Source organism: Apis dorsata, unplaced genomic scaffold (assembly GCF_000469605.1).
Source record: "Apis dorsata unplaced genomic scaffold, Apis dorsata 1.3 scaffold_162, whole genome shotgun sequence".
Lineage (NCBI taxonomy): Eukaryota > Metazoa > Arthropoda > Insecta > Hymenoptera > Apidae > Apis > Apis dorsata.
Window position 1 is genome coordinate 689,406 of NW_006263451.1, and position 12,985 is coordinate 702,390.

The 12,985-nt window shown below is 31.1% G+C and overlaps 1 protein-coding gene and 3 long non-coding RNA genes across 6 annotated transcripts; all 4 read left to right on the plus strand.

The window, feature by feature from the left end:
• Positions 1–4,867, plus strand: LOC116185345. The gene is made up of 4 exons (XR_004150183.1): positions 1–31; positions 405–730; positions 818–1,313; positions 4,857–4,867. It is a non-coding gene; the product is annotated as an uncharacterized LOC116185345 (long non-coding RNA).
• On the plus strand, positions 2,071–2,890 carry LOC116185343. Its single transcript, XM_031509555.1, has 2 exons — positions 2,071–2,584; positions 2,683–2,890. The coding sequence occupies exons 1-2, from the start codon at positions 2,206–2,208 to the stop codon at positions 2,724–2,726; spliced, it is 423 nt and encodes a 140-aa protein (XP_031365415.1). The 5' UTR covers positions 2,071–2,205; the 3' UTR covers positions 2,727–2,890.
• A 503-nt stretch (positions 4,868–5,370) lies between the features above and the next one.
• Positions 5,371–6,182, plus strand: LOC116185346. The gene is made up of 2 exons (XR_004150184.1): positions 5,371–5,492; positions 5,848–6,182. It is a non-coding gene; the product is annotated as an uncharacterized LOC116185346 (long non-coding RNA).
• A 1,856-nt stretch (positions 6,183–8,038) lies between these two features.
• On the plus strand, positions 8,039–11,506 carry LOC116185344. 3 transcript variants are annotated; one of them, XR_004150182.1, is made up of 4 exons: positions 8,054–9,301; positions 9,943–10,789; positions 10,873–11,398; positions 11,490–11,506. It is a non-coding gene; the product is annotated as an uncharacterized LOC116185344 (long non-coding RNA). The 3 variants fall into 3 exon arrangements; XR_004150180.1 differs by lacking the exon at positions 11,490–11,506 and having other exon boundaries at positions 8,039–9,301; positions 10,873–11,399; XR_004150181.1 differs by lacking the exon at positions 11,490–11,506 and having other exon boundaries at positions 8,040–8,776; positions 10,873–11,399.
• The last annotated feature ends 1,479 nt before the right edge of the window (positions 11,507–12,985 follow it).

The window sequence follows — 12,985 nt, forward strand, 5'->3', positions numbered from 1 at the left end:
TTATAATACATTATGGAAAGACAATAGAAAAGTATCAATCTATTTAATGTGTTTAACGATAAATAATATCCATGAGACTGTTATTCCGTTACCGGTTATTAAACGTATTATACTATGTTAATCAGCATATCTACCCATCTCGTCACAATATATCTCTACATTTTAATTAAAACGTATCGTATTAATCGTCTGACCTTTTCTGATCGAGCATGTCGAGAAAGGATTGAATTAATGATGACGACCTGGTCGAGAACCATCCATCAAAAGAAACCCTTTTTTTTTTCTTTCGTAAATTACATTAATTTCAATCATTCGAAAGCACACTTATTAACGATTTCCTCTTCACAGTATATAACATCAGATACATCATTATATGTTTAATTATTTACCTCGCTTGATTTCAGGTCTATCATTGATCATCTTTGAGGGCGTGAGAGTTTAAATAGCGATCATATAGTATTAATATTAACGAAGGACGAACAATATTATTCGTACTTTCTAATGCATATGGTATTGTCGACGGAAGAGGATGAATCGTCCATTTGCGGAAATAAACGCCCTCGTGCACGAAACGCAAAACGAAACAGTTCCGGTCAACGTCCCTAAGCTATTACTAATGATGATATACGTATTTTGTTGATGTGATGTTTGATTTTTATGTTTGGTCAAGATACAAAATTTTAATCAAAGTAATTATTTAGATTTATATCTTTTGAATTTTATTAAAAAGGTTTCAAGATTATTAATATTAATAAAAATCGTCGCGATTTCACCCGATTTTTTCAATAATCTCTTGTTTGCTTTTCCTCTCGTATAGTGTTACAGAAGGAAGGGACGAAGCTTGGAAAACATATCCGGACGTAACCAATGAATATCCGCAATTTTCGTGTAAAGAAAAGAAGAGAGGAAAAAAGAAAGAAGAAAAAAAAAGAGTATATTGGTACTCGAGAAGCGAAAGGAAATATCCATGGTCCGGTCACATCAGGTTGCATAATGCGAACCCTCTATGGCTGTTTACTTAGGGCGAAATGTGGTTTGTTCCTTCCGTGACAGGCTACATGTTAAACCATCCCCCTCATGAGAGGATGAAACCTCTTCGTAAAATCTTACGATCTCTCTATCCTATCCGAGGTTGTAAAAATCCTTCGACTATCATCTCACGCGTCGATAATGAGATAATATAAAAAGGAGACAAGGATTGCTCGTTTATTGGTAATTTCTTACTTGAGCGATATTTACTCTCTATACTTAATTCGGATGTTGACCCATATTGGAAATTGCCAAGTATTTTTTTATTCTCTTGTGCATTTATAGTAATCTTCATTATATCTTCATTTTCATAAATGAAAGTACATATTTTTTAATTTTATGTATTTAATTAAATAGTGAATTTGATAAAAAATAAACTTTTCATTTCAAATGAAATTATTAGAATTTAATTCTTCAATAAGATTTTAAAATTTATTTTATTTTTTCTTTTTTTACAGTTCTCTAAAAGAAAGAAAGTTAATCTAATCTCAAAGAAATATTGGATATATCTTTTTCCTGAGAAAATACAAATTTAGACACAAGAACAAGTGACCAGATGGACATTGAGAGGGTAAAAGCAGATTCTGTACCACATGATGCCCTGTGTGAAACTTTGCAGTGTCCGACTATCGAATTTAGATACTATTTTTAAAATCAGGAACATCCCTCGATTTTAATTCGAGCATTGTTGAATCGAAGATCGTTTACTGCCTCTATCCTTAAGTGGTCAAATGTAAATAGTATCGAATGACACTGTAGATGAAAAAGCATCACTACGGAAGCCGAGAACATGAAAAGAAAATAAATAACCAGGTGAACATTTCAAAATTAATACAAGAAATACTTTTAATATAGTTTTTTTTTTTAATTTTTATCAATCTTTTTGATATGAATGATACTTCAGTGTAAAAATCGAAATTGAAATTTGGATTGATATTGGAACAAAAAAATGATTATTATTAATTTAGATTAAATTTTAAACAATTTATAATATGTAGATTAACTCTTTTCATACAATTATTCCAATTACAAACAATTCACTAATGGTGAGTTTTAGAATAATATCAAAAATGTGTGTATTATTTAAAAAAAAAAAATCCATTTTTTACATATTTCTGCAATCATCCAAATTTTCTTAAATAATAGAAATCAATACTTAAAATCCATCAACATCCTATGCACTTATATCATAGAATTTGCCATTCCATCTTTTCCCTTTTCACCTTTTCACTTTCAAAAGAAAATAAAAAAAAAAGTTATTTCATTTTCAGCTGGATCAATTCAGATTCTTCCACATACAACGATATACATAATCATGGTCATAATAGTTCAGAAAAAAGGAATACGATTCCCACAGTCCGGTTGACACATCCACCGTGTCATCCTGCACTTATGTATACCTGGTTCGCCACGCAGGTGATCTGCAATACCAGAAGATTCAGTTTTCAGCTATGTTACGAAATTCTCGATCACTTATACACTCCCACGGTTGGATTTTCATCTATTCAAATATGGACGATTCTTGGCGCAACGATCAACGTGCATTCCGAAAGGAGTGAGTTCGAGGATAGATCCCACGGTTTACGCGTATGCACACACCGTGGTCCATCCTTTTTCCCCTTAAAATTGCATCCCTCAATGGACATTTCACAGTTTCCCAGGTCGAGCCAGGTAACACGATCGGAATCGATATTTGAATGGACGTTTACATAAGAGGCCACGCATCTCTTCGTTTACCTGAGAATGGTAAAGGGTTACGCCAATCTTTTATTAAATCTTCACCCCCATGAAATGGAGATTGTGATGGATAGATCTTCTCTGGTGTAGTGACAGTCCTATTATTTGGAATTCAATAATGAATTTAGGTAAATTATGTTGTGTATTTATATTGGAAATTTTGATTTATAAATTTTTTAATTTACATTTTACCTATCTAATTTATATCCTAAAATGATATCTAGAAATATCATTGATTCTCTAATGTCTACATTTTTTTAACAGATTATTACATTAATTATAAAAACTTTATCTAAGAATCAATTGCCTTCCAAAAATAAATAATTTTTATATTTTCTAACTTTTATTGTAAATTGGTTCTATTATGCAAAGCTAGTCGGTTGAAATAATGATCAATATCGATTTCAGTTGTACGAAAAAAAAAATTCCACGAATCTTCTATATAATATCTTTAATAACAAGTTCTCTCCATTTTCCAGCTACTCCTGAACAGACGAATGACTTCACAGATTAATCGCGGATCTCCGTCGATGTCTTTCGAGATCCGTTTCCCCTTCGAGATCGATGAAAATCCTATTACAGGACAACGTTCTGTGTATCGAGGAGCTTGGTAATAATACGATCCATTCGAAATACCCTTTACGAAAACGTTAGGAGGAACGATCGCCGGTCCGGTGGAGGAAAGAATTACGTTTTGAAAATGATTGGAAACCGGCTGAAAGGCCCCTGTCCATTCTGAATGCTAAGCTGCCTAATTTCATCCCTCGGTGTCTAGATAGTATTTCATCTTCTGGCAAATCCCTGGAACAGGTAAAAATGGGGGTGAACCGTGGCGATCGATGTTCCCACGCTTCGGGTTGCAAAACATCGATGAGCCGGTGAGCGATGCACCCTGAACATGTTATTTTCAAGGGAAACTGTTGCGTGCACCGTCCACTCATATCCGGTTATGGACCACAGTGTTGAACTTGAGTAACATATGCGTGTATTCACCTGGTTTTTCACGTTTTCGATTTTTCCACGAAATATTTTTATGAAATTAAGAATTGTTTAAGGATTTTCTTTTGGATAAATTTAAAATAAAATCAACAAAAAATTCAGAAATTTCTTCTGATTTGTAAATTAATTAATAAGAATCTAACATTCTTATAATTAATTTCATTATAACTATGTACAAAATGTATAATTCATAGAAAATAGTACATAAGAAAATATGTGTATAATGTTATACAGAAGTGATTTATATTTTTTCATTTTGCAAAAATGATCTTTGCTTTGTGAAGTATTTTTATAAATACCTTGTCCAAGACATGATACTATCAGAAATATCGAAATCCGCATCGAGATTACATCTGGAAAATCGAAAACCGACTTCCCACGTCACACAGGTAGAATTCAGCTGGACCGCAGGATTATATTTCACAATTAACAAATATAATATTACTCAACCCACGTCCTACTTGACCATTTCTTGGTGACGGAATGAAACGAGCTTTTCCGGCCTTTCCCTCGCCTTTCGACGAGGTAAAAACCGGGCAACGATTGCGTAAATACTGAGAAACTGGTCGACCCATCTATAAGAAGTCCAAATATCAAATTTCTCGTCCGAATAATCGTTTGTGGACATAATAATACGCTATTTTTTTTTTTTTTTTTAAATCTGCTCCTCATACAAAAACTAAATTCAAAGCTATTTCAAAATGGATCTATTATGATCAACATTAGAGAAATTTTTCTTTCTTTTTTTTTATCTATTATCTATTCATTATCTATTTAAATAAATTTGTAGAAATATAAAAAGGATTTTGATTGTAAGGAAAAATTAAAATAAACAATTCATAAACGTTAACGAGTATGCTGGATCTGGTTTAACAAGATATTTATCAATGTAAAAGCATTATACTGGTTCAATTTGACAAGTATTCAAATTTATTCCATTTTGACTAATGAAATTTAAAAGGAGTATTTCAAGATTTTTTCTTTTTATATCTTGTTATGGAATGTTTAAAATTATAAAACGGTTTAAGATTTTTAAAATTACTAAAAATTTTTACATAATTTCTGTATAATATATCTGGAATTATCTGAAGTTCCATAATCTCAAGTTAAAGAATTAAAGAAAAAACCTAAAAGTCTGTTAATTTTTTTCGAATAAACTATTTTTATATATCTATTAAACTTACTGATTTGTATTCCAAAATATTTATTATTTTTAATAAATGAAATGAAATAAAATTTAAAGAAAGTTCGATACACTTTATTTATAACATAATAAAATATCTCTATTAACGCAAGTGCCAAACTAGAAATATTTCCATCTAACTAAGTATAAGAATTCTTTCTTTTCTATCCAAAAATTTTCTGCTAATCTTTTCATAGTTCTAATCCATTGTCATTCTTTTTCCCCATTTTTTGTCCACATTTTGAGCAGATAAACCCGTTCGTATATCCAGGTATATACAAAATCTTGTAGAATTCCATTGATCACAGGTAAAGGGTAGACAGAGTGATTATACCACATAATGAGGGCGATGTTGTTTCTACGGTAGAAAAATTGTTGTGTCGTCCTTTGTCATTTATTTTTGCCATTTTACCTGTTATTCATTACCAGCTGATATCACCAATCGTAAAATTTGAAAACATAATTAGGCAGACAGACAAACATTCTATTCGAAAAGTTTTTATTATTCTGAAAATGAAAACAGATTTATACAAACATTATTTAGGTATTTCAATTCATATCTTCTATGTTATTTATTTGTTTTTGCTTCTTTAATGGTTTTGAAATATATTCCATTATTCAGATTCTCCTGATAGTAGTTTAGACTTAATTCTTATATCTAGTTTTCTTAAATCCTCTTTAAGTCCTATCTAATATAAATTACGATAGTTTTATAGCTTTATTATAATATAATTATTTTTATCAAATTTGAAAATATTATATTGAAAATATGAAGGAAAAAAAATAAAGGGGAAAATATCAATTTCAATATGAATTTTATATTTAACATTTCTGCTATGTATTCTGTGTATCTTTTTATTATTGATTATTATGCATTAATATTTTGTTTAATTTTACAGCTATGAAAAATTAAACGTATACAATGAAAAAGTGGAAAATATTGAGAAATATGTAAAATTAAAAATGAAAAATGAAAATGATGCAGAATAAAATAATTTTAATATATAAGAAAATACAAAATTGTGACATTATGTTGAAGAATAAAATAAAACTTGGATAGTAGAATAAAATTGGAAAACTGGAATAAAATCTTCTTTTAATAATTGTATCACAAATATTTTGTTATTCGAAAATATTTTTATTATACGAATTTTTAAATTTGCACAAGATTTTCCCGTAAACAGGATATCCTGAATAAATCTTGAGGACATACTTACAAGCATTCCTACGTGAATCCACGAATTTCGATTCCAACGAATTTTTGTACCATCTTTCAGGGAAAGAATCCGATCTCAGAAATGGTTTTCCGTGTGTCGAGAGGAATGGAGCTTTGCAACTCTTTAAGCCTCTCCCACGGGACTGCGTCATGTCCCCGGAGACGGCGAACAAAACCGGAACATGACTCGGGGAATGTTAAAGGATTACTAAACCGTTTCAACTTCGTGCAGGGAAATCTGTTCATTTTTGCTTATCCAATAGGAAGATCGCTAACTGATCATCGAATGATTATTGGTATTTTGTAACCTACACAAAGATTTTTAAAAGATTAATTTCCTTTGTGAAAATTTTTATATTTGAAATAATATTTGAAATAATATTTTTAATAAGTAAGTCTTTAACATTATAAAATTCTTAATCTTGATATGTGAATTTTTTTTTTTTGAATTTTCCAAACGATGAATTTTCGATTTTAACAATGAAGAAATTATTTGTAATATATCAATATCTCATTGAAATTATATTCAAGGATTACACTAATATTATTGTATGCCAGAAGTATATATAGTTGTTGCTCATTCAAGTCAATTAAATAAATGGGTTGACTACTTTTTAATCGACAATTCAAGAAAGCTAACTACAATGCAAATTCGTGTTCAGAAATTTCAAATTAACAATACTCGACAATATATGTAGAAGTCAAAATAATAGACTGCATTGATTATCATTTAGTTTCTATTTAATATAGGATATTTTAGGTTAGTTTACATTAATTAGAATTACATTATTTTTCAATAATTGAACTTTATTTTATTTTATTTTAAAAAAATTGCGTGAAAATTTATTTATCTATTTATCACTTGAAGATTCGAAACAATATTGTTTAATGTATTGCATTATTTAGCCAATGATAAAGAAAAAGAAATGTTCCTACACTTATTTTACTTGTAATTATTTTTACTTGTAATTATGTAGTGTAATTATGTAGTGTATTATGTATCCATAATTAATAAAGAAAATTATATTAGAGATGAGTGCTAACCATTCCAAGGATTGAATTTTAAAATTTTTTTATAAAAAATTAATGAATATGAATCGATTTTAGGATGGAAAAAAATTAAATCGTCATAGAAAAAATATATATAATAATACGTGGAATAGAATGGCATTACGTGAAAAAACAAAATAAAATTTTTCAATTTTGTCGAAAATAAAATCTCAAATGAAAAAAAAAATTTTTTTTTTTCAATTTATCTTTATACATAAAATTATTCTATAACATTCCATTCAATTTTGTAACACGTTACAAATAATATTGCTTATAAATTTTTTCCCATTTTCATAATCATTTAATAAAAAAAAAAAACAAAAAAGTTATCTTTGAATCTATTCATTTTAAAAGCGTTAAGCTGAATTGAAAGCAAAAACCGTTCCATTTTTAATTTTCGATAAGTTGATTTTATTTCGACAAGAACTTTGGAGGAACTTGTCATAAAAATCAAGCATAAGATTCCAACGGATTTACGATTTTCTATTATCCACCATAGAAAAATGTTTTTGCCATCGTTATTTTTGTGCTGTAATATGGTACCAGCTTTCATAAAAATAGGATTAACAAGTAAATTTCGTTAATCGCACAATTCTATTGTTTTTCAAATTTCCATCAATCTTGTAAATCTTTTTTTTTTGATGGATATATCAGACTGTAATATTTTTTTGTAAATATATGATGCTACAAATTTGGAGTTAGATATAATATAACAATAATATAATATATAAATATAATATTCGTATTATTATGAAATCTTAACCTATACTTCGAAAAGACACCGATCAACACGAAATTTAAAACGAGTGATTTTAGAAACAGACTTAAAATACAACATTTTCGAGCATTTTCAAATTGTTAATGGAAAAACTTAATTATTAATAAAAAAAAATTTTAGTTTCTCAATTGTTAACTTCTTACCTTCCAAGTAATTTGACTATACATTAATAGTTAATTCCAAAGATATTTCTTTTTATATGCCTATAAATAATAAATTATGACTAGTAGACATTAGAACTAGCTTTTAAGTACCTGATCAATACTAAGCTGACCTAAGGATTTAGCAAAAAAAACCTTTTCACAAAGTACATTGATCTCTGTCTTTGACATTCTCAATATAACTTCCTACAACACTCATCGTCTTCGATTTCATTTCCGCCTCGAATTTCACGCTTAATATTCATCTTAATCCTATTTCAACCAAAAACTTTTCAAAGATTAAGGGATTTTCACACGTACACGCGTAATTCCTGTCAATGTTTTGCCCGGTCTAGATAGACGTATGCTCGGTGATTTCTCTTACGAGAAAGGGACGAAGAGAAGGTGAAATGACGAAGGGTGCAAATATTGTGCACCGTTGTCGCAATATTATCGTTTCGAAAAGACGCACACACCAGCTCGGGCCACGCTTTATACTCGTGGGTTCGCTTGCAAACAGATAACGTGCGACCCCGAGTGGTTTACCGGCTAGTCCTGTTTGGCTTACGGCTTACGAAGATATCCCACCACCTCCAGGAACACGCGTTGCTTGTATAGGATCATCATAGGAGAAAACTCGCGAGGTATCCGAAATGTATATATTTTGGATGAACTCGTTCCACGTATTTCTAGTCTCACAACTGATTTCGAGATCTGATCTTCCGTACGTAGATACCGAATCTTTCGATGTACGATGCTATGTTCGTTTGCAAAAAGAAGACGAAGTACATTTGCGTCTCTGTTAGAAGTTTCTATGCGCTTTAGATGTGCGCAGTGTACTTTGAAACGAAGTAGCTACGAGGTTATTTTTCTTTGTTGTAAATTAATGCGCAGTTAGATTGATAAATTTTTTATGTGAATTGTGCATATATTATTGCATAGATTGTGTTATTCAATACTTCTCAGGATCAAGTTCAAAAATAATAAAATAAAATAGCGATTATTTAATATTTTTTGTGTTTCAAATCATCTAACGAGATATATATTATATGCGAGAAATTTTCGTCTTTGTGGCGAAAAAATGTGCAATTCGATAATTTATAAAAATTTGTAAAATCGAAATATAATCAATCACTAAATCAATGATTTTGAAACGAAATAGTTATGAGGTAACTTTTTTTTATTGTAAATTAGTACAAGGTTAGATTTATAAATTTGCTGTATCATGTTCGAAGCGCAAGATTGCACAGATTAATATTCTGCACTTCTCAGAATCAAGCTAATAAAATAAAATAGCGAGTATTTTTTGCGTTTCAAATTTTCTGTATTAGGAAACAAGAGAAATTTTCATCTTCGTGGTAAAAAGATGTGCAATTCATAGAAATTTATATTTTAAATCGAAGTATAATCAATCAATAAATCGATGTTTTGTCTAAAAAATTAAGAATAAAAGAATGAAGAAAGAACAAAATTGGACATTAATCCATTGAAAAAATAATTAAATCTCGAATAAAATTACTTTAATAATTACTATTTAAATAATTAGTAAAATGACTTAAATAATTTATTCATAGCTATTATGCTTAATTCGCTTTTCACATAACCTCAACTATTTGGCATTACAATTATTTGCAATTATTATGTTTTGAACAATAAATTATTAAAGTAACTTATGAAAATAACTTTATTCAACTATTAAATTTTGCCCATCACTGAAAAAGAATCTATAGAATATACATTTTTCAAACAAATAATTGAATTTTTGTCAAAAATTCAATTTATCGTTACAATTTAATTTCTGGTTTTTCAGTTCAACTGGAGATCGGTATCGTGTCAACTTCTACGAAAGAACAAAGAGATTTTCTCTAGAATGGAAGAAATAGTTTTTAAAGTCGACCTTCATACTCCAGAAAAATGTTAAACCATGCGACAATTTCCTAGACACCAGTTGATACATCGTGGACCTTTTTCTGTTTTCCATAATACCCGTGAAAATCTGGAGCAGTCCCGTTTCTTTTTCCTTTGCATACCTTTGACCATTTCTATGGGAATTACTCCAGTGATTTGTTGCTTCTGTCGTGGAAATCGAAAAACAGAATACGAACATGGAATATCACCCATCGACGCGATATGGCTTGTTTGTATATTTCGACACTCGGAATGAAGATGGGATTTGTATCGAGAATCGATCGATATCGCTACAATGCTCTCAATATTGTGGAAACAATTCTAATGTTTCGTAAATCTTGTAAAGATTTAAAAAAGATATCGTAATAAAATGTTAAATAAAAAATCTGGAGAAATTATAGCGTGATAGATTTAAGAGACCATTGCTATATAAATTTTGATCACGATATCAATTTTGATATTTGCAAAGAAATAAATGATAATCGTAATAAAGAAAAAAGAAACAAAAGGAATAAAATATTTAAAAATTTCTTAAAAATTGAAACAACCCAAAGTTTCACCATATCGAAGACTCTCTATCTCTTTTTCTCCATGTTTCGAGTCCTTTCTTTTTGGTTAAACAAACGAAAGAAAAGAAATTTCTTTCTTTAGGAAATATTTTATGCGTGCACCGAATTTTTGAAAACCGGTAAAGAACAGAATCGCATTGAACACGAGGGTGAAAGTACAAGTACCGAAAAGACAGTTAGGTCAGTATTGGACCCTCATTGTTCCAAATATCGCTAAAATACGAAAAGCATAAAGTCATAAACCGCATTTTAACATTTTTCAGTTTTGGTTCGTAGGATCCCTTCGTCCGCACACCTCGAACGAGAAGCATGCAAATACGACGGACTCGTCAAAGGGACGAAGAGTCATTCGAAAATATATAATTCAGACCGTAAATGGCCCTCTTACGGACTGGTAAAACGGTTAACTTTTAACGTGACCGGCTTAGGTATGGAACCTTGGAAAGCGTAGTTTCCATGCGAAAGGAAAAAGAAGCGACGAAAAGTGTAGGACAGATCGCATTATCCTTTGATAAAACGACTTCTTGGCGGGCTAAAGGTGGCGGAGGGGAGAGAGAAGGGTGAAGGGAAGGAGGAAAAATGCGAAACTCGTTATTAAGAAAACGAATCATAATGGAAGGTGCTTGAAAGATTGATGGGACAAAGGACGAGGAGATAGAAGTTGGTGTAAAAGTTGGCTCTCTGTATAATTTTATACAGGGCCTAAGAATCAGGATGAGGCTGGTGTTAAACGTTCCGTTTGATCGATGTGAATGTTGAAGAATAAAATTTCTTAACGGAATTTTTAAGGTTGGTTTAAGGAAGAAATCGGCAAATGTGCATTTATATATAAGATATATTAAGAACTTTATTCTATTTTATTGTATTTTAATCACGCTAGGAAGAGATACAATAAAGAGAAAAAAGAAAAGTGAATTCAAAGAAAAATACGTGTGTACATGTTTATGAGCAATAACAATTCGACGTCTATAAAACAGAGAAGAAGAGTCATTTGTTATGTCCCTGAAGGCCCAATCATCACCGCCATATAAAGAAAGAGAACGAAAACTTCGACTGGTCTTTGGAGAAAAAGAAAAAAAAGGAAAGTATTCACCCCGTACACCCTTTCGATCGTTTCGAACAGCAATAAAACAGCAGTAGCATAGATATATCCTCGATGTTATGTCATCGATTGGAAATATCAAACCGTTCCACGAATCTCGTTACCGCATCGAGGAGTAATGACCTTCCTATCAAAAGGAGCATTGGAAGATTCCATTTCGCGGAGAGTCCATCCCCCTATCCATTGTATTAAAAATATTTTATGTAGGAACAAAAAGAGGAGGAAACGAGAAGAGAATGAATTCTAAGAGGGAAGAGAAGAAGAAGAAGAAGAAGAGGAAATGTGTGGTTTTTGCTTTTCCTAGGACGTAACGCCGCGCTTTATGATTACGAACGCCCGTGAACGGGCATCGTGATCCTCGTTACGACCTCGTAAAGAAACCTTTTAAGGTGTCCACTCGGACCTTTCACTCGGACCTAGCTTCGATCGACGCTTCACGTAGATGGCGCACGTCTATTTTTAAGATTAAATTTGAAGGTTTAAAGACACTAAAATTATTTATTCGATGCACATGAAATATATATATATTTTTTTTAATAAAATTTCTATCATTCGTATATTTATAACTTATATGAAAGTAAATTGATTTTTTTACCATTCGCAGCGTCAAAAAATGAGATATTGATTTTCGATGAATAAAATGGCGAAAAATAGAACGGAAATCCAAAATGGTTGTGTATACTGAGGATGACACTCTACTTATAAAGAAACGTCAGATACGTAAGAAAACTCTTTTTTATCTTTTTTACAAAAATTCATACGTCATAAACTAGAAAGTATATACGTTTACTGTATTGAATATAATCTCAGAATTGCTCTTAAAATCAATCTATCAAAAAAGAAAAATATTTCTCATTCACAAACGATTCATTTCTCACGCGAAAATTCCCCTTCTTCAAGCTTCCATTTCCATTTCCAACGGAAGGATCTCGAAGAATTTCTACGGCCAACGCATAATTCTTTCGTAATACCGCGATAAACCGAGAGGGGGTGAGTGTTTCTCTCCAAAGACTTGTCAAAATAATGTTTGTCTAGCACGAAAGCCTCGGTAGCGAAGGCACAAGCTTTGTCGGCCTGACGCTCGTCGCCGGGACGCGCTCCACCCACGTCAGTTATGAGAAGTTATGGCTGTTATGATTGTCATGTTTTGTCAACTCCTTTGTCAACGACAAAAGGGCTGGCAGCGGGAGGATCATGAGCTTTTCGACAGCCGAACCGTTTGCCGCGTTTTGCGGCAAGGTCGGCCGAATAACCGGGCAGAGTTGGAGCACAAA

What these genes read in the sequence shown, in the direction of transcription:
- LOC116185343 (XM_031509555.1), top strand. Translation starts at nt 2,206, where the DNA reads ATGCACTTATATCATAGAATTTGCCATTCCATCTTTTCCCTTTTCACC. An exon ending in CAACGTGCATTCCGAAAGGA is followed by an intron (nt 2,585 to 2,682) that starts GTGAGTTCGAGG and finishes GACATTTCACAG; the next exon opens with TTTCCCAGGTCGAGCCAGGT.